Source organism: Rhamphochromis longiceps, linkage group LG23, assembly GCF_057381845.1.
Source record: "Rhamphochromis longiceps isolate RC_006_pf linkage group LG23, R_longiceps_female_GT1.1, whole genome shotgun sequence".
In the NCBI taxonomy this organism is placed as follows: domain Eukaryota; kingdom Metazoa; phylum Chordata; class Actinopteri; order Cichliformes; family Cichlidae; genus Rhamphochromis; species Rhamphochromis longiceps.
Window position 1 is genome coordinate 39194473 of NC_140578.1, and position 21432 is coordinate 39215904.

A 21432-nucleotide genomic window follows, 5' to 3' on the forward strand; every position below is an offset into this window, starting at 1 on the left:
TTATGCTGAAATCAATCTTCTCTCGACAGAAAAGAGTGGGGTTTGTCACTGTTTCTGCCTCCTGCTGTGCTGTCCAGCATGAAGGAGAAAAACGTCAAGAAGGCTCTGACACACATCCTCAAAACCAACCAGAACCTCGTGCCTCCAGGGAAAAAAGTAACCAGCTCTCTTTGTCTTTCCTTGCCCTTGTTAATAAGCTGACACACTCTGACACACACACATGCACGCAAACACACTGCCTCTCCGTTTTCTGACGCAATATCCTAAAATAGCATCGCTGCCATACTCCACCTTGTAAAGGTTCTCACCCTTGTCAACCTAAGACCCTTTGTCAAGCTAGACCTTGAATGCTAATGTGAATAACAATGGATTGTCAAACTTTATGCATAATAAGATATTTAAATTTAAAAGCGCACACATGTTCCAGTCAGGGGAAGCTAATCAAACTTGGGCTGAACTTTTTAGCTTTTTAAAAAAACAAACAAACAAACAAAAACTGTTTCAATGATGCAAGCAGCTGCCAGTCTTCTCATTCTCCAGCACCCATATTAACTTTGACAAGTACAAATCAGCAGCCGACCCTTGCAAGAGTTTCAGCGGCACCCAGTGATTTACAATCAGCTGTCATGCAAATTCTGTTAGTGAATCAGAGTTAGATAGAGTGTATTCATGGTAAGCCATCGGCACTTGTTTGTGAGTTCTTGCGGACTTTAATGTCCCATAGAGTCATGGGATAGGCCATGGGCTCACATTTCTGAGCCTCGCTGCGTAAATCAACTCTGGACATGTTGTATTTGATGCATGATGTAGGAAGTAGATATTATTTCTTAAATTCTAAAAAAGCTCCAAAACAATGCTGTGAAACAGCAAATTGAGCATGGCATTAGTTCAGACAGACCACCAGCTCAAGTTCAGCCACAATCCCAGCAGATCAGCTGATTTCGATACTAACCCATATCAGGCTATGGCTTCTCTTCTACACATAGAATGGACAAATCTCACATAGTGTGCAGCATTTAAGTTACACTGAACTAGGCCATGCTGTAGCTCATTTCTATAAATAACAAAAGCTAAATGTATTCAATTAAAAACACATGGATGAACCACAGCATTGCACTGATGGAAATTTTCATTTATTGCGATGAACATATATCCCTAATGCTCACAGCTGATCTCACATGCATAGTCGAGTCTCCACAAATGCTCACTGGAGCACCAAACATGTATTCATTCCGACTGAATATTATGTATGCACAAGTTTCTCCTCGAGGATACACATATTTCATACCATTTTACGACCCCACAAAACAAGTCTCATATTGCAGCCGAGCTCTTGATCATTCATTTCTGTTATTTGCTATGAAATATGATGCATATTTAGAGTCAGATTCTCAGTTTTCTAAACTAATAAATGAAACCATTTGCATCTGACAGACAAATCAAAGCAAAACCTGAGCCTTTGACTCCTATAGGAAGGGGATTTAATGGCTGTCTTGTGCTATGGGATCATTTTGTGCTAACGTTTTAGGCCCAACTGTCATTATCTAAACACAAAGTGAGGCAATACCTAGAAGAATAGTGCGTCATCTGTCTGGATCCGTCATTTAATCCAGGGATGTCAAACTCATTTTACACGATGGGCTGTATGGAGCCCAATGTGATCTTAAGTGGGTGAGACCACTGAAACTCCCATTTTCCAGAAGTTTAACTAAAAAAGTACAATTTTAACAGCATGTCTCAGTTTTTCTACATGATAAAGAAATGCTGTAGTAAATGAAAGCACTCTGACAGCTTTGGGCTTAAAGTGCAATAACTAAATGTGTAAAATTGTAGAAAAGGTCCTGGTACTTTGTTGTAATATGAATGGTGATGTGGGCCACCTTTATCAGCAGGAAATGCTTTAAAACTTCAATTAAGCAAATACAAAAATTTTCCTAAAGCTATCCAGTGGCCTGGATTGGAGTCTTTGCTGGGCTGATTTTAGCCCCTGGGTCATATGTTTACCACCCTTGACCTAATCCATCAAGAACCAACAGTAAGGTGCAAAGGCTATGTCCACCATGATTTTTTTTTTTTTCCAAATGACCCCCATTCTCCACTCCAGAACACATCATAAGCTCATGTACAACTTCCCGAGCATGTTGAAACATGGGCTGGGTCTCAAAAAGCACCAAGCCAGGCACAGTGCCTGTGCTTATTTGATTTATAACACGTCTGTACATCATAATATACAAAGAGCCACTCTAAAGCAGAAGTGGGCAAAGAACCTGAATGCTGGCGACATCAATTATCAGCAGGCAAACTGATATTACTCCAGTTTAATTGTCCAGTTTAATCAAAGTAATGCAGCTTTATGTTGTAGGTGATGAATGTATATCAGTTGAAACACACCAAAGCTTCAGCCCATGTGCATAAGGCCAAGCGGCTCGATTGGCACTAGCTAATCAAATGTATTCACAGAGATCAGACGTTCCCATTAGCATTTTCTATGTGAGGCTGACTGCACAGTAAAATATTGCTGGACTACACTTTGGAATTAAGAGTGAAGGGATAAAACCTCAGGTCATGAATGAATGAACACTGGAGTAAAATGAAAGCAGCTGTAATGTTTGGCATCTCGAGTTTAAATCACACTCACAGGAGAGGCACAACTCCACAAAAGCAGGGTGTAAAGAGTGGCACTGCTGTGGAGCAGCTCTTTGGAACCTTATCAGATATAAATGACATGATGGGATATAATGGAAAATCAGCGGGCCAGATCAAAATAGTTTTGAGAGTGCTTTACATCCTGACATTAGAAGACAAATTGCATTTGCTTGTGGTGGAAGCTATTTCCTTTTCAGATTCTTACTAATGTCCTTGCTCCTCTCTGCACAGTTGACCGCTTTGCAGGCCAAGGTGCATTACCTGAGGTACCTCAGTGAACTCAGACTCTTTGGAGGGAGGGAGTTCAAATCAATACTGTTGGTAAGCCCATTTGATCCAGGAAGCCTTGTGAAAAATTTGAGAGTAAATGTCAGTTCTTCTTGAGCTTTTCGCTGATTTTAATTTGTTTGTTTGTTTTGAAATCCGTAGCAAGGTGAGAAACAGACAGAGGTGACGCTGTTAGTGGGCCCACGTTACGGCATCAGCCACGTCATCAATGCCCGCACAAACCTGGTGGCCCTATTGGCTGACTTCAGCCATGTGAATCGCATTGAGATCCTCACTGAGGATGAGACCAATGTCCGGCTGGAGCTGCATGTTCTGGACGTCAGGGTGAGAGCAGAGCACAGCTGTCTTTGAAAACAAGTCTCCCCCCACCCCAAAAATGCCTTGCATTAATTTTAGCATCTGTTGTTTTCTTTAACTATTTTTTTTCTGCACATCCTCCCTTTTTTGTTTTCACAGCCCATCACACTGATCATGGAGTCAAGTGATGCAATGAACCTGGCTTGTCTAACAGCAGGATACTATCGCCTCCTAGTGGACTCGAGAAGATCTATTTTCAGCATGGCCCACTGCAATAGCACAGGAGTGGATGACCTTAGTAAGTATGATCCATGTCTGGGTGTAGGGCAGGGCAATATGGCCAAAAATATTTATCACGATATATATTTGAAAATTTGCGATAACTTTATAACTGACGATATAATTGACACTAGACACAATACTTTGCAACTCTGCAACTTTATTAGTGCAAAAAAAAAACAACAACAAAAAAAGCAAGCAGCTGTTTTTTAATGTGCATTAAAGCTACATAAAAATTTAACAGTGAAAATGCAAATTCCTTGCTGGCAGTTTAGCCAAAAGGCATTTCCAGTGGAAATTGGCCGACGTATCCTCAGCATAACCATGGATAATATCCACAAAACTTAAAAATGAGGTTATACACACACAATACGGTAATATTGAAGCACAGTACGTATCACTCTGCAAGGTTCCCGACTACGATAGCTGTAATGCTCCGACAATCCCTCAAGCGGTGTGGCTTCGTAGCTTAGCAAAGTCGTACTAAAACATTTTTTTACAGATTTTTGAGCGCCGTGTACCACAAATCGGTTCGAGGTCAGTAAGTACAACCAGAATTCATACAGAAGAATTATAAGGGGCACTGTCGATTTTTTCAGAAAATCAAAGGATTTTAAGAGCAACTTATTTTCCGAAAAATACGGTAATAACAACCAGTGTTGGGTAAGTTACTTTAAAATAGTAACTTAGTTACATTACTAGTTACTTCTCTCAAAAGTAACTCAGTTACTTCAAGTTACTCGTTACTTTCAAAGTAACTAGTTACTAGGGAAAGTAACTTTGGTTTTACTCAGAATTCTCTTGTTAATGTGTTGCTTCCATAACTTTGCCAGTCTTCTAGCTTGCTTACTTGCCACAAGTGCACTGTGCCACCTACCAATAGAAAGGAAAAGATAATGTGCATATTTCCACGAGAGAAATCCCACGCCTGGACCGTCATTGACTGCTGCCATGATTCTAGCCTACGTCACAGAATCATGTGCGCCTTTTACATCCAACACAAAAACTGCAGTCGTGGTGCTTTCGATTGTACTCAGAACTCGGAAATTCTGCCTTCTGAATAGGAAGATGTAGGTAACACCAGACTGCAGATGAGCTGCATACAGAGCTGGACTGGGACAAAAAAATCGTCCCGGGCATTTTGACTAGAGACCAGCCCACCATTATAGGAAAAATCATAAAGCCTTTGAATGAAAATAAACACTGTTGTGACAGTGATGTACACTGTTTTGATGGTATATACAGTGGGGCAAAAAAGTATTTAGTCAGCCACCGATTGTGCAAGTTCCCCCACTTAAAATGATGACAGAGGTCAGTAATTTGCACCAGAGGTACACTTCAACTGTGAGAGACAGAATGTGAAAAAAAAATCCATGAATCCACATGGTAGGATTTGTAAAGAATTTATTCGTAAATCAGGGTGGAAAATAAGTATTTGGTCAATAACAAAAATACAACTCAATACTTTGTAACATAACCTTTGTTGGCAATAACAGAGGTCAAACGTTTACTATAGGTCTTTACCAGGTTTGCACACACAGTAGCTGGTATTTTGGCCCATTCCTCCATGCAGATCTTCTCGAGAGCAGTGATGTTTTGGGGCTGTCGCCGAGAAACACGGACTTTCAACTCCCGCCACAGATTTTCTATGGGGTTGAGGTCTGGAGACTGGCTAGGCCACTCCAGGACTTTCAAATGCTTCTTACGGAGCCACTCCTTTGTTGCCCGGGCGGTGTGTTTTGGATCATTGTCATGTTGGAAGACCCAGCCTCGTTTCATCTTCAAAGTTCTCACTGATGGAAGGAGGTTCTGGCTCAAAATCTCACGATACATGGCCCCATTCATTCTGTCCTTAACACGGATCAGTCGTCCTGTCCCCTTGGCAGAAAAACAGCCCCATAGCATGATGTTTCCACCCCCATGCTTCACAGTAGGTATGGTGTTCTTGGGATGCAACTCAGTATTCTTCTTCCTCCAAACACGACGAGTTGAGTTTATACCAAAAAGTTCTACTTTGGTTTCATCTGACCACATGACATTCTCCCAATCCTCTGCTGTATCATCCATGTGCTCTCTGGCAAACTTCAGACGGGCCTGGACATGCACTGGCTTCAGCAGCGGAACACGTCTGGCACTGCGGGATTTGATTCCCTGCCGTTGTAGTGTGTTACTGATGGTGACCTTTGTTACTTTGGTCCCAGCTCTCTGCAGGTCATTCACCAGGTCCCCCCGTGTGGTTCTGGGATCTTTGCTCACCGTTCTCATGATCATTTTGACCCCACGGGATGAGATCTTGCGTGGAGCCCCAGATCGAGGGAGATTATCAGTGGTCTTGTATGTCTTCCATTTTCTGATGATTGCTCCCATAGTTGATTTTTTCACACTAAGCTGCTTGCCTATTGTAGATTCACTCTTCCCAGTCTGGTGCAGGTCTACAATACTTTTCCTGGTGTCCTTCGAAAGCTCTTTGGTCTTGGCCATGGCGGAGTTTGGAGTCTGACTGTTTGAGGCTGTGGACAGGTGTCTTTTATACAGATGATGAGTTCAAACAGGTGCCATTCATACAGGTAACGAGTGGGGGACAGAAAAGCTTCTTACAGAAGACGTTACAGGTCTGTGAGAGCCAGAGATTTTCCTTGTTTGAGGTGACCAAATACTTATTTTCCACCCTAATTTACGAATAAATTCTTTACAAATCCTACCATGTGGATTCATGGATTTTTTTTTCACATTCTGTCTCTCACAGTTGAAGTGTACCTCTGGTGCAAATTACTGACCTCTGTCATCATTTTAAGTGGGGGAACTAACACAATCGGTGGCTGACTAAATACTTTTTTGCCCCACTGTATGCATCAATCTATCAATCGTTTGTTGTAAGATTCAGATAATTATTTTTTAAAAGCTAGACATTTTAAATGAGAATAAGAAAGAAAAGTATTTCTTTGTGCCCCCCTTTCCCCGTTAATGCCCTACCTGCCCCCCTGGCAACACTTCACTAGATCCCCACCTGCACAGTTACCAGCTGTCAGCTACCTAAAAAAGGATCCTGGGGTTATTTGTCTCTCAGAAACAGTTCATAACTTCCCTTCAACTCATTCATGTCACCTAAAAGGTAAACCTGTTTCTCCATCACCTGTTCAGCTCTCATGATTCAGTAAGGACATCTCCTGGTTTCATCTTCATGTTTCCCTCTCACCAGATAACCAAACCATATCATGACCAGCAGCTTTTGTGCAGCTGTTGCTCCAGCAAACATCAGCTGATACTAGAAATTAATATTAAATAAATTCTAACAACAGCTGATCAAGCTTAAACGTGCTGCTGTTGTTTAGCGCGACATCCGCTGGTTTCCTCTTTCGGCGCAAAGTGAGCGATAAACAAACAAGAGAGAAAAGACGATCAGCTGATCATTGATCAGTTTTCATGATTGAAGTAGAAACGGGAGAGGGAGGGGGAGAATGAAAGAAGAGGCAGCTGTGCAGCAAAGACACAGAATAACTGCAGCTTTGTGCCTTTTTCATTGTAGCTGAATTACGGGACAAACTGTTCCTTTTCACCTCAATACGAAACGCGTAATATTTTCTCTGAATACCAGACGGGACGGTTGGCAACTCTAATAACTTATGAACAAAATAAAGTTCAACATCATTAACTTCATAGCACCCACCCAGCTGTATAGAAACTCCGTCATGCTAGCTAGCACGCAGTACGGAAAAAGTCAGAATAACGAAAATAAACTCCACCTAAACTTGGTTTATATCTGACCCAGATAGACTGCAGGTCATAACTTCTTACCTGAAGTTCAGTTCACACTTGGACCGGCGGCCGCCTCGGGTCTCTTTTCCTTCTGCGTCCCCTTTCCTTCATCCACCTGCTGGCCTCCACCACTTGCTAATGTTACTGAATCTGTGGAAGCTCCGCGATAGCCACCACACGAAGTAACGAGTAACGACCCTATCTAAATCCCAGTAACGAGTAACGCGTTCCTGGTTTTGGCATAATAACTAGTTACCGTGCTCGTTACCACAATAATAACGTAGTTACTGTAACGCGTTACTTAATAACGCGTTAGTCCCAACACTGATAACAACGGCCCGCTTGCATGCGCTACCAAAAATTGTGCTTTGGTGTGTATCTAATGGACGAAAGCCAAACCAGTTCCACACCACTGAAGTTGCACCATTTTAACAAACCAATCCTGGTTCATCTGTTTCGTTCAACAAACCGCTTCTGTCCTTCCCATTCTGAGCGATCGTGGCTCAAGAGTTGGGAGTTCGCCTTGTAATCGGAAGGTTGCCGGTTCTCTTGGACAGTCTCGGTCGTTGTGTCCTTGGGCAAGACACTTCACCTGTTGCCTACTGGTGGTGGTCAGAGGGCCCGGTGGCGCCAGTGTCCGGCAGCCTCGCCTCTGTCAGTGCGCCCCAGGGTGGCTGTGGCTACAATGTAGCTTACCATCACCAGTGTGTGAATGTGTGTGTGAATGGGTGGATGACTGGATATGTAAAGCGCTTTGGGGTCCTTAGGGACTAGTAAAGCGCTATATAAATACAGGCCATTTACCATTCTCCGTTGCCGCCATGCTTTTTCTGCCATGTGCGTCTGAAAACAAAGGCACTGCGCAGGCGCGTTTTAACCATATTCCATTGCGATATTTCATTTTCTTATCGCCTAACATTATACCGGTATTACCGTGAATAGGATATGGTATGGTATGATATGGCCCAGCCCTGTCTGTGTGTATGTGACATAATATGGATTACAAGCCATCTGTTTAGGACAAATTGGTGGATATCTAAAGTTTCACTTGAGTAGTAGATGTTGATGGTCTGGAAAAATACTCCACATGAAACTATGAAAACTTGTTGCGAGGTCACACATTTAAAAATTGACGTTTTACAGTGCTGCATAAACCCTGCTTTGAAATAGAGTGCTTAACTGAAACAGGTCTTTAAAGTTGAATCAAAATCAAATACAAAACAGGTAAAGCGATAAAATCTTGTGTTCCTTGCAGGTCAGGAACGTGTCCTGGAGTGGCCTTACAGCACATCTTTTGGGGACAATGAGGAGCCTGGTCAAGTAGAGATCTACAGCAGAGACTCTGAGTACTCAGACAATGGGCAAAGGGAAAACAGCATTTCTCCTTACTTCCACGAACCACCAAACCCTGACAGAGACCTTGAGAACCGAAGGAGTCCGTTGCCCCCTCCTCTGCCTCCAGCTACCAGACACAAAACTCAAGACTCACCTCGGAGCGCCAAAGTGTCATTTATTTTTGAGGGGAACCCACCCCTCAATAAATTTAAGAACTTACGCTATGAAAGACTGTTAGAGAGCCCGGAGGTACCCAACTACGGACCGCCCTACTTGCACAACAACACATACTTTCAGCAACAGGACAGAGAGCCATTTCAGCACGTCTATAGTAACATCATAAGCGAGGAAAGTAGTGAGGAGCTAAGGGAACTAGTTTATCGTGGCAATACAAGCGATCCAGACGAGGATTCTTGTGAAGAAGATTCCACTGGGGGGACGCCAGTGGGTGATGAGACACATGATGGTATCCAAGGGGAGGGCCTACCCACAGCAGCCGGCAAAGCTACCTTTCTCACACTTTCCGGTTCTACGGACGACATTATCGACCTGACGTCGCTGCCTCCTCCCGAGGGCGATGATGGTGTTGACGATGATGAAGACGACACCCTGCTGCAGACACTCAACCTTGCGATCGCAGCACCACCACCAGGCTTTCGCGACAGTTTGGATGAGGACGTTGCACCCGAGGGAAGGCCTCTAAGCACACGTGAAAATGACGATATTCCGGTTTCACTAATCGATGCCATTCCAACGCATGGGGAGGGGGAAGGGAGCAGGGGAGGGGAGAGAGGACTGGAAAATGCGGTCATGAATACACTGCAAGCGCTGCAAGCTCTCTCTGTCTCTGAACAGAAGCCTCCACCACCGCCACCACCCAGCGGTAACAATCCAGGTCTGTTGAATACTAATGCAGCAAAGTAATGTTGATGCCTTTATTTAGCACTGATTTTACAGCACTTTAACTTGACTGAGCCAGTGGTTACCAACTTTTCTTTGTCTTAAATTCTCCCTCCCTAGCTCTGTCAAATGGACTTTAAACTCATTTTAAACTAGATCTGAATTGCTTTCAGCTTACAATTTAGTCTTAACAATTACATATTTAGCAGCTATGGTCTGTAAACTGCCTCAATCATTAACCATAACTACTAGCTTGGTCAACATTGAGTAGCAACTAGTGGAGTAATTCAAACATTAATCCACTAGTTTTAGTTACAGTTCCACCCTAACCTTCAACATCCATTTAAGCTGTTAATTATGTTTACTGATACTTTCAAAAGTGTAACTATTACTTGTTGCTAAAAGTTTCATATGTTCATCTTCCGTTTTAGCTCAGTTTCAACTGCTGGCTACACATTTGCTAATTAAGGTTTTGCAGACAAGTGACCACGTGACATTAACTTGCCCACCATTTTGGATGTGTGACAACCATGTTGACACTGTGGGATCAAGCATGTAAGACAGTCGCAAAGGTCTAAAGACTGGTCCAACCCTCTGAAAACCACAGATTATGAGGAAAAAGTTTATATTCTCAACTGGTCACAAGGAGCGGCTGGAAGTTAATGGCAGTCTCTGAGAAAATTATTGCTAAAGTACTAGTCACGCAAGCCTAAAGACTGATCAATGACCTCTTGGCATCCACCTGTCACTAAGGAAAAATGCATATTCCCTAACCAGTTGGCAAAAACAAATATCTAGTTATGTCTTTCTAGGTTCCCAGTCATCTAGGGCATAGTAGTCTTGAGAGCTTGAAAAAGAAGACAACTGGACAGTTTCATTAGTTCTTAAAAATGATGGAGTGTCAACCTTCAGCGACCCCAATATGTTGCCTCAGTGATCTCCATAGGCCACATGATGGATTGGGGCAAGGTCTTGCAGTGGTTTCACCCATAACCCCATGTGATGATACTCATGCCCTTTTTCATACCTCAGCTCATGTGATGACTCATATGATCTACAGTGCTCAGGACTACTTCCAAAGGGGACAACTCCCACTAGGGGTTAAATACCTGAGACTCTACACCATTTTATAGAACTCAGAAAGGTTCTGGGATGAGAGGTGAAACATCTTGTAGAAGTACACTTGCCTTCTTTTTCAAGCTCTCAAGACTTTTAGCTAGGAATTTCGACAGTTAGCCATACCTTGGCTTAAAAATTAAAAATCAATCATATTCCTATTTTCAGACATCTATGTCAATTTCTAGTATATTTAGCTTGCATTTTATTTTTTTAACTATACTTTTAGCTACTACATCAAACTACTTCAACCATTTTCCTTACTTTTTGACCACTATGTATCTATTTACATCATATATCAGTGCAAACTATTTTAAATGTTTTACCATTTGCTTGCTTTTTTTTTCTTTCATATTTAGATTTACGACAATTAATTGCTAACTTTTAATGCTACCTGCCAGTCAGGGCCTTTGTTTAGGAGTCTATGGAGCAGAGTTAGCTGTTAGCCATATCAGGTACATGTGTTGTGCATTGTGCCTGCTAAATAGAATTAACAATATGTTTAGCTTGGTTCTCTGTCACTACTGTCTAAGATTTCATATTAACTGCTACTTCTGCACAAAATTGTTTTGGTGTAGATTCACAAGTTCATTTGGGATTCACTATAAGCTATGGAAAAAAACCCCAAAGATGTTCAGAGTTCTAACTGTCAAAGCTTTCAGCAGCAGATAAATTGAGATTGAATGATCTACATTTAACTTTGTATCTCTTATCACCTAGGTGTTTATATATCTCATGGCTTTAGTCCAGAGTCATCCTCAGACTCTGGTAATGAGACCAACTCCTCAGAGATGACTGAGATCTCTGAACTAGCTGCTACTCACCGACTGAGCGAGAGCCACATGCGTCTTCTGGTGGCCACAAGGGAAGGATACCAACCTTTAATTGAAGAAAAAACTGAATTTCCTGTCTCCCCCAGTACCGGAGGAACAATACAAAAGAAACCTCGCAGTCCAACACGACACCTTCATCCTCCAGCAGTTCCTCCAAGACGGAGCCCTCAATTAAGCACCACATCATCACGGCCGGACAGCTCAGAAGTAAGGCCCCAGACTAATCTCTCAGCCACTCTTCAGCGCCCAAGCTCCACCACACCAGGAGGCAAGCACCATAAAAAATCAGCAGACTCCAGCGGAAAGTATAACACCTTCAGCACAAGGGAAGGATATCGAGGAGAGAGCATTGGGAGCCGCAGCCATCTTGACTTGGACCAGCGCACCTCATTCTGCGAACGAGAAGACAGCCAAAGAAGGCAGGATTCTTTTTTAGCAGAAAACTCTGTAGCCGAGAGCCATGGAGTCAACAGCCTCCCTCGTGATCATCATAGAAGTCCCCGCCCTTCCTCCATTATCTCTGACCGCTTCTCAGATGTTGTCAACTTGGGGGGCTGTGATGCAGATAACGGAGCTTCAGCTGCTGAGCAAGATGAACATCTAGTTGTAGCATCGTTGCTATCCCCAACCAAAAAATCTAGATCAGGGGGATCAGACCAGGGATCAGACCTACAGAGTGACCATCAGCCCATTTCGAGACAACAGAGTGTGGCCCGGCTGTGTGAATACCATCTAGCAAAAAGGATTTCAAATCTGCAAGGAGAAGCACACAGTTCACTGCAGGGCTCTCTGTGCTCATCACTGGATGCTGGTGGCAGCACGAACAGTAGCGTTTGTGCTACCCCAAATGATTCACCCCTTGGCCCTGGTGCCATTGAATCAAAACACCACCATCTGCAAAGGCACCCGCTTTCTAGTTCCTCCTCCTCGTTACTCAGGGTGTTAAACTATGAAGATAACAAACCCGGAACCCCCTTTGGCACCCCTGCCCAGAGTACTCAGGGAAAAGACCTCCACCCTCATGCAGATCCTGCCCTCCTTCGGAAAATGCTGCCCAATATTCACCAACCTTCCCCTGGGTCAGAACCGGGCCGGCCGTCCTCAGCCACACCATCTAAGCATAAAGACCCTTTAGGAAACAAGCGACTCCAGAATGATCAGCATGCTAAACAACAGGCCTGTCTGAAAGGGCTGAACCAGAAGGAAGGCAGCGAGGCCTACAGGCAATTGATTAACTATCTAACAGTCAGCCAGATGCATCAGGGAGGGAAGTTGCAGAGTGCGGGCATGGGAGGAGGAGTTAAAAAGGACACAAGGCGTTTTATTACTAGCAACCCCCAGCTTGTTGAAATGGCTAAAAATAGGGGAAACACCATCGCTCGCTGCCCGTGTATGCCTTCATCCATATCATCTCCATTCCTCAGCCCAAATGTAGTTAACCCTAATGCTGCTGCCATGCAGGCAGCAAACAAAAATGCACGGTCATACTATTCTGCAACACTTCCTACCAAACTCAAGAGAAGTCCTGATATGCATGCTCAGAGAAGGAATGAGACTTTAGATTTCAGGAAAGCTACTTCTGAGAGGAGGAGCTCCTTTTCTGGCCTAGAAAGTGAGCTAGAGAGGAGTGGTCTGGACCCAGAGCACTTTCTGTCCCTCTATAAGAGAGAGGGCTGTAACAGCCGCGACGGAGGACTTGCTACAGGCGGAAACCGTGAGGGGGGAGGTACCACTAGCCGTCATCCACCTCGATCAAGAAGCCAAGTTAGCAGCAAAGAGGAATGGTTCAGATCAGACCTGAAGTCAAAGCATGCAGTTCGTCAGTCCCGCCCTAACGATTCTCTTTGTTTCTCTGCTGCCCCCGGTGGTCAAAGAGCAGACCTCAACACTATCTCACTAGGAAGGGGAGACCACCCTTCTGCTTTTGTCAGGCAGGCATCAGCTGGTCCAAGAGCTTGCATTACATCTCCAACACCCAATCCTCAGAATCCACCTCCCCCACCACCTCCCCCACCACCTCCTTCTTTTTCCCAGCCTGTTCAAGTCAACACTAGTTCCAGCAATTCAGGATGCACACAGGACCCCAATCATTCTGTCCAGTCCCGGCCGAGTCAGAACCACATTCAGGCTGTCACCCCGACGCTACCACACACAGATCCCTTCAGTAGCCTGCAACGGGGCCGGGAGCTTAAACGGAGCTCTAGCAATGTAACTGCAAGTTCTGGTAGTGTTGAAGCTCTATTTGAGAAGCCCACCCGAAGCCGGAGCCAGCAGCCCCTGTCACTGTCTCTGCCCCCGCAAGGTGACACCAAAGTCCAGCGGAGACCAACTAGGAAGAGGCTCTCCAAGAGCTACTCCCAAGGCTCTGTGTCTTCCCACACCACATGCTGGTCCACAGGCAGTAGGGTAGACAGTAGAAGGGCATCTGTGGCTTTTCCATTGCAGAAAGATGCGAAACAAATGAAGGGCTCTCAAAAACTGGACACAAGTCCCTGGAGATGTAATGGGCCCTTTAGTTACTGTTTCTTTAAACGTAAGAGTGAGGGCGAAGAGGATGAGATCGAATGGGAGAGGCCCAGACGAAGTCGCAGTGGACCTGATTTCGAGGATAACGGTGCTGCTTCAGCCATATTCCCCTGCGGTTCCGCACTGGACGCTGCTGGCGAGCAGCTGTATGGCGAGGTCCTTAATAACATGAGCTTCAGTGACCGACTGGCACGAATCAACGCCCTCAAAGACCACATGTACGGTTTCCCTTCCGGCTTCACTGATGCCCGCCGTGATGCCAGCGAGCTCATCGCATTAGTGAGATCCAGCATAGGTCGCTGTGAGCGCGGCATCCAGATGCCTAACCAGGATGTATCACAGTATAAACAGCTCCTCTCCGTTGAGTCAAAAGAATTAGGCCGGGCGTGCCGGAGGATGGCACAGGCCCACAGCAGTCCAGAGGAAATGCTGCTAGCCGTGACTTGTAGCTTTCAGGTGCTTTGTTGTCTCTGCGAAGCTTGCATGTGTCTGGTTAGGGGACTCGGAGCCTCAGCCTCACACCAACAGAGAGAAGTCGTGGCAAAGGTTGACGAGGTTGTTATGAACTATATCTGTTTGCTCAAAGCAGCTGAGGCTGCCACTGTTGGAGCGCCAGGGGAGCACAGCATGAAAGCCCTGGTCCGCCACTCTAGTACCATGTCAGCCATTGCTAACGCACTCACCCGCTCCCTTAAAACGCTGCTTAGCAAGTAGAGGCTACTCCTTATGATTTATAGTGTGGCCTCTGCTGTCAGCGGGAGTATGTCTTTAAGCGTCTTGTCGTCTTTGAGTCAGCTGTAAGAGTCATGTATTTTTCATAAAGGTTTAGAGCTGTCTCCATATCAAAGTTTAAAAAGCAAAAGGCAGGAGTTAGACTAAACATTAAAGTTACATAACATTTACAATGAATAGATGTATAAGATGCTTAAAGAGTCCTCTGACTGCACTTGCTTTTTTTCTGATGACAATATTGTAATGCATATTTACAAAGCCATACTGTCACAGACCTTTGTAATATGATATGTACCTAATAGAAATTATACCCTTTTAAGTGTGCATTATGTAAGTTATTTAGAAAATGTGTATATAATGTACATAATTAATTATCAAATTTACTGTAGCAGTTTCAAGAAGCCATCGAGTATTCAGTTTAACCCTCTCAGGCTCAGATTAAACTTTTTGTTGCTAATGCACAACCAAGTCCTGCAGTGGTACATCTGAGTAAAAAAAAACTCATAAAATATGTATGTGGGGTAATCAGGTTGTTAGTTTTTAAATGTTGCAAATCAGCAACGCCTGCCTGGAGAGGGTTAATTTGCTTTGATACTGTGCAGGGCTAGGGGTGACTTCACTTTCAGTTCAATCAGTTCACGAGCAGCAGTTTTACAATAACTGTATTTATTTTAAAAGAAAATGTACCTCTAGACATGTAAGTAAAAAAACAAGTTTCATTGTCAGTCCAGTGAGGAAGCGGTATAGTTATATTTAAATGCTCTAAAATGACTGTGTAACAGTGAGCTGATTTTAACAGATTACATTATGATGCTTGTTTTTCTTTCTTTGGTTTTTGTTTATTTTACAAGATGACTGGAAAATTCAGTAAAAGTGTTGAACATACAGGTTACACTAAACATTGCACTTCATTCACACAACCACTTTGTATTCTACCACTAATCTACTACCACTTAGATTATTTTGCTATATATATATTTAAAAAAAGAAATATATAATTTCCCCCAACATCAAATATAAACTTTGCTAAACTTTTGCTAACTTAGCAAAAGTTTAGCAAAGTTTATATATATATATATATATATATATATATATATATATATATATAACTTAGCAAAGTTTAAAGGCATATTTCAGATTGAACACACTGTGTGGATTATATCCGATTACTTTTTTAGTTTGTTTTTTTATTACCATCGCTTTTGGAATGAGTTTTGTGCGTGAATGATTTACTAAACCACGCTGTGTATCAAGATGTGGTTATGTCTCTCAACAAAGAAGAAATCACTGCTTTTTTTCAGCAACCCACCAACCAACCTATTAAAAGATATTTTGCAGAAAAACTTGTCTTATTCCATGCAGCTTTGGTTTGAATGAGTTACTACAACATGCAATCATGCTGTGATTTGTTTTGTAAAGTTTGCCATCCTAAAATCAACAGCCATTTATTTTAATGTCTGTTTCATAAAAGGTACTGTCTGTCAGTTTACATGCGATTTATTGGGGGATATATTAAAATACCCCCCTTTTTAAACTGACAGTGAAATGTGAATCTATTTAAACTAATGTCTAGTGTAAAACTACTCATTTTCCTGATATTTCTCTCACACAGTGGAAATTTTAAGTTGTCTTTTCACAGTAATATTTCAGTCTTTATATCAGTTGAGGAGGTATGGATTGGGTGTTAAAGCACATTGCTATATATTACAGGTAATTTGACATACATGCATTAACAATCAACTGGTACAGACAGGAGAGGATGCTAGGGATAGGGTGAATGGATGCAGATGGCTTGCTGTGTTTACCCTTAAGGGGAGGAGCCAAAAGAAGAAGAGGAGTGTTATCTTAATGCATGCTCAATCATCCAGGTAAGTAAATCTCCAAAAGTTGATTCTGTTCCAGGTAGGAACGCTGGTTTGAGCAGGGAGTCAAGGAGGCCATTTACGTGAAAAGGGAAAGACCATCTCTGAATCGAGGAGGGGGCTTAAGAGTACATCTTTTGCCATCTTGCAATGCTGTGATTGCAGCAATTCCCCCACTCTCTGTGAATGGTATTCATGGCCATTGATCAGTGGGCTTTGATCAGTGGGCTTTGATCAGTGGTTGTTTATCAATGGTCATGAGAATTTGCCCATTGTTCCTTCAGTGGTGCTAGTTTCAGTCATTATGCAAATGTACTGTTTATAAGATTGGGGAAACCTGCAGTCAGCTGAGACTGACGAAGTCACTTGGATGAGTGACGAAACGTTTCTCCCACTGAAAACACTACATCCAGATGAATAGAATCAACTCGGGAGAAGAGGAGAGATAGTGTCATCCTGCTGAGACAGACGGACCTTCCAGCAGAGAACCCAGGTTAATGTGCCTGCAGTATCCTTCTAGTCCACTTTGACTTTGGTCAAAAGCAGCCTAGTAGCATTAAAATGAAAAGATATCCAAGTATAGTTTAGGTAGTTTTAAAACTACAAATCTGGCGATTTGTAACTGTAACTGTAAGGTAAGAAATTAAGTATCTAACTACTTCTGACAATCATACACAATCCTAAATGAAGAGATCTCTGCTAACCAAGTGTCTCTATTAGAACCCCATAGCAGCAGCTGGTGTTATCGGTACTGACCCATAAATGGAAATTAAAAAGTAAAGAAGAGACAGGAGAAACACCCGTCAAACATATGGTGAGCGTTGACCCCAATTGTTGCATAGTTTGTCCACTAGAGGTCACTCTGCAACTTCCTAGTTGGTAATACAAGTTTGTAATACTACAAAAACAACAACCAGGCGATCAGTATGTAAATAACTACAGATAAAGAACAGTCGGGAAATCTACTTGTGTTTTGTGTATTGGAAAGAAAAAGAAAATCGGCCAATATATGGGAGTATCCAATTTTTAAATCACCAAATATCGGCATTGATGTCAGCCTTAAAAACCCTATTTTGTTTGTACTATAGTCTCTGTAACCCTATGTCTGTGTGTAAGAGAAGAGATATGACATTTAAAAATACCAATAATAATAATAACCAAATGGAAGTTCGGGGTCGCCATGCAAAACTATCCCCATATCAAATGTTCGAATCTGCAAGATTCTTACAGGCCTACAAGTAAGCATTGCCTCACATATGCTATATGTACTGCACTTCCTCTCTCCGTCCATGGCAGAGATGTATCATGCACGCGGGTCTCAAGCCATGCAGTTTACTACCTAAAGGGCTCTGGGTTCAGCCACAGCTGGCTGTTCGTTCACGTGATGTTTTCCCCAAGAGCCAAAGAGAAGTAGAGAAGAGTACGTGCAGGACGGAGAAGTATGTTTAATTTGCATACTGGGCGCCTGTTCTGAGCATGTCGTGACGTCTAACCAATCAGGTCAGCGAATCCCACAAACCACGCCCGCGCGGTAACTCGTGTCGCGCGCTTCACAATCAGCATTGTACTAGTGTGCAAGTGAAAGAACCAAAAGTTACAAGCGTCTTTTTGTCACCGTTTCAGCAGGTTTACCTGACAGGAGGACTTTTTGTGTAGCAAGTTAAACTCAGGCAGAGCTCAAAGAACTGCGAGGACGTCTTCGGAACAAGCTCGTGGCTGCCGAGTTTAAACTGCTACCAGCGTGGAGAAGTTATTGTTCGCCACTCCGTGGGGTTTAAATTTCGGCTAACAGAAGCGCCCCAGGCCGAAGCAGGTTGTAAGCCCCGAGTGTTATAAACCGTAAGTTAAGTCGCAATGGCAGCTGTGTGCCAGCCACGACGGGCCTTGGCGGAAATACCTGCTCCACAGCCCAAAATTGCCGGTGAGTTTTTAGCTTTTCATTTAACATGTGTAACTTGTTGTTTGGAGAGAGGCGCCACCCTGCTCGAGCTATCGAGGCGCTCGCGCCCACTACATGTCGATAACAGCGCCAAATTTGAAAAAACAAAAAAAAACAATTAAAAGTATTTCTGGTAGTTTCGTATCATGCTGTGAGTGTAAAATTATGTTAAATATTTTAACAATGCAACTTTTAAAAATATTAAATTCTTTACAGCTCGAATGAGGAGGTCCTACTTGGAAATATTAAGTTCACGTATGGTCCCGACCCCGTCCCCACTTCCAAGAGGAAGAAACACAGCCGCAAGCACAAAGCGTATGCAGTCATGTAAGTTACGCTGTTAACCTTAAGTTAATTGTAGCTATACTTGCTGAGCTGATATGCGGTTGATTTTGTGATCTGACCTTATTGGAAGCTACATGGCAAAAAACAAAACGCGCTTGATATTAGAAAGGGAGTTAAGGGCTAACTTTGCTTGGTGTTCCCTGGTTTTGCAGTGGACTTGGCAGTTGGTGGAGCGTGGAGAGGAAGGCTAGAGGAGCAGTGTGAGAAGATGGATGAGCACCACACACCGCTCTCCAAACAGCAGCTTGTGCAGCTCATTAGATCCCTCATCTTGGTCGAACAGGTATTCATCAGTGGACAATTGAGCTTATAGTAAAGCTAATGCGGCAGTGTTTTTGAAGAAACGCTGCGATTGACATAATTTAACAAGGCGTGCATTCCTGTTGTACCCTAGAGCCAAGAGCCCAGGGTCATGGCATCAGACCTGAAGTATCTACAGGAAGACCTGCAGCTAAAGAAGGCCAATGTTTACAGGTCCATACCTTACTCACGGTTTGGATCCAACAGGGACGCTCACTGTTACAGAAAGGCATACCCTCACCTGGTGGCATTCAAAGTGAGTCTTTGTCATGCACAGTTGTGTTTTTAGGCCTTTAAAAGTAGGTTCTTTAAGGCTGCTATTTGTGTCCAGTGGAGATCTCCTTTTGCTATTCTTAAGTACATTTATGTCACATTAAACACCTCCTCGTCTTCCACCTCAGGTTTCGTGTCAGGAGTGGGGCCAAGTTCTGCTGAGGAACAAAGATTGGGACGCCGTGTTGGAGCACTCACTGATGGCGTGGCGTTACACCAGTGAGCTGCCGCAGTGGGACACTGCGAGCCACAACGCCCTTCGAGAGCAGTGTTACAGCATCCTGGTGGCTCACAGCCTCACCGCTCTCCAGCACTATTCCCCCGAACCCAACAGAGGACGCGAGCTGCTCAGAAGGTAACACTCATTTTGCTCTGATGCGGGATGCCACGGCACCCACCCGCCCCCTTCCTTGTAGTGAGGTTTAGGCAGAGGATTGCACTATAAACACCTCAGTTTGGTTAGAACATAATACTTGTACATGCATGTGGGTGGTGTTTATATACACCAACGGCTTTCCGCAACCTCTCTGCTGATGGGCTGGCAACAAACTATTGACTTGAATATCAAGTTTAAGCAAAGCATCATGGACATCCTACTGAAGTCTGTCACCTGTTGAGTGCAAGTTTACACACCTTTCAACACCGATTCACAGATCACGAATGTGTTTGCCTCTCCACTTTCTTCCATGCGCCTGTCAGTCATTTTAGCAGCTAAAGTGAATTGAGCTTCACTTTGTGTTCTCAGGTTCTTGCTAACATTTGCTAATGTTCTGTTGGCACTGTGTAGACTCTAAATAAACTTGGTGCAAAAAAGCTTTTATTTATAGATTTAAGATTATTTAAGAGCAAAAAATAATATATAACAGGGAGTTATTAGTGCAAGTGTGACTAGATGTTTTTCAATCAACCCTAACAGATGGCTCTAATCTTTTTGTCTCTAGAATGAAGATGGCTCAGCTGTATAGCCAGTCAATTGTTCCCTGCATACAGGAGTTGCAGAGGATAATGGAATGTCTCGATGACTCATCCATGGATACAAAATGAAAGGAGAAACCGGCAAAAGAGTGCAAACTGTGGATGACCAAAAAAAAAAAAGTGCTTTATGTGTGGTGATGGGCCAGAAACATTGAACACATTAGTGTTTGTGTTAAACCACTACAATATTCTTCCAAAGGGCACGGTGGCAAGTGCAAAATGAACAAAATGAATAATGCCGGTTTCAAAGGGTAATAAATAATACTTCCTAAATGGCTGAAAATGGCATTTTAACAGCATGTGGAAAGTGTTATTTTAAGAGTTGTTGCACTGCACAATGGCAGAGTATTAATTAATGTAACAGTTTGTTCATACATTACCAGCCTATATGAAAATGGAGAAGGAGCATTTACATTCCGAAAAGCATCCACTTGGTGCTTACTGTTAAAATGTTTGTATACTTTTAGACATCATATAGTTTCATGTGTGTCGAGGGCTGAAATATAAAAAGTATGAAATTTCCCCTGCTTGTTGTTTTTGCAGGGTAGTGTATATATGTTCTTGTTACTGTTTACATTACTTGAAGCTGTGGCCTTTGTCTTAGACTATAGTAATCTATCTTGTGTGTACAGATACTCATCTGTCAATGATTGCACTGTTGTTTGTCCTGAAAACTTGAACAATTTTGATAAGACTCCTAATTTAATTAAAGACGTTCTTTAAACTGCACTCATGTGTCTTTGTTTTGTGCGAGTGCTTTGCATGCATGCCAAGCACTGTGAACCTAGACGATCTGAGGACAGTGCTGTTTTCATGTAGTAACTCTAAAGTTTCTAAGTGTGGTGTGTTTTGTTTTTTTGTTTCTTTTGGTTTTTTTTGTTTTGTTTTGGGGGTTCCCCCCCCCCCCCCCCCCCCCAAACCTCTCTGTTTCTATGCCCACAGTTTTATCTGAAATGGATCATAGGCTGTGGCTTGTAGGCTCCGAGAGTTGATTTGTATTGTTCAGTTTGTAAAGTTGATTGGAAACAGT

The 21432-nt window shown here is 43.1% G+C and overlaps 2 protein-coding genes across 2 annotated transcripts in view; both read left to right on the forward strand.

Annotated features, from left to right (window-relative positions):
• Positions 1-15707, forward strand: part of LOC146642540 (FERM and PDZ domain-containing protein 4-like) — a 41825-nt gene extending 26118 nt beyond the window's left edge. The window contains exons 11-16 of the mRNA XM_085399208.1: positions 30-156; positions 2878-2967; positions 3076-3258; positions 3391-3529; positions 8522-9496; positions 11338-15707. Of these exons, the coding sequence (XP_085255334.1) occupies positions 30-156; positions 2878-2967; positions 3076-3258; positions 3391-3529; positions 8522-9496; positions 11338-14690 (4867 nt within the window). The 3' untranslated portion in view covers positions 14691-15707. The remainder of the gene's footprint in view (positions 1-29; positions 157-2877; positions 2968-3075; positions 3259-3390; positions 3530-8521; positions 9497-11337) is intronic.
• A 2397-nt stretch (positions 15708-18104) lies between these two features.
• Positions 18105-21125, forward strand: LOC146642541 (uncharacterized). Its single transcript, XM_085398385.1, has 6 exons — positions 18105-18491; positions 18726-18836; positions 19007-19137; positions 19249-19410; positions 19556-19782; positions 20369-21125. Exons 1-6 carry the CDS (start codon positions 18425-18427, stop codon positions 20469-20471), a joined length of 801 nt encoding a protein of 266 aa, XP_085254511.1. The 5' UTR covers positions 18105-18424; the 3' UTR covers positions 20472-21125.
• The last annotated feature ends 307 nt before the right edge of the window (positions 21126-21432 follow it).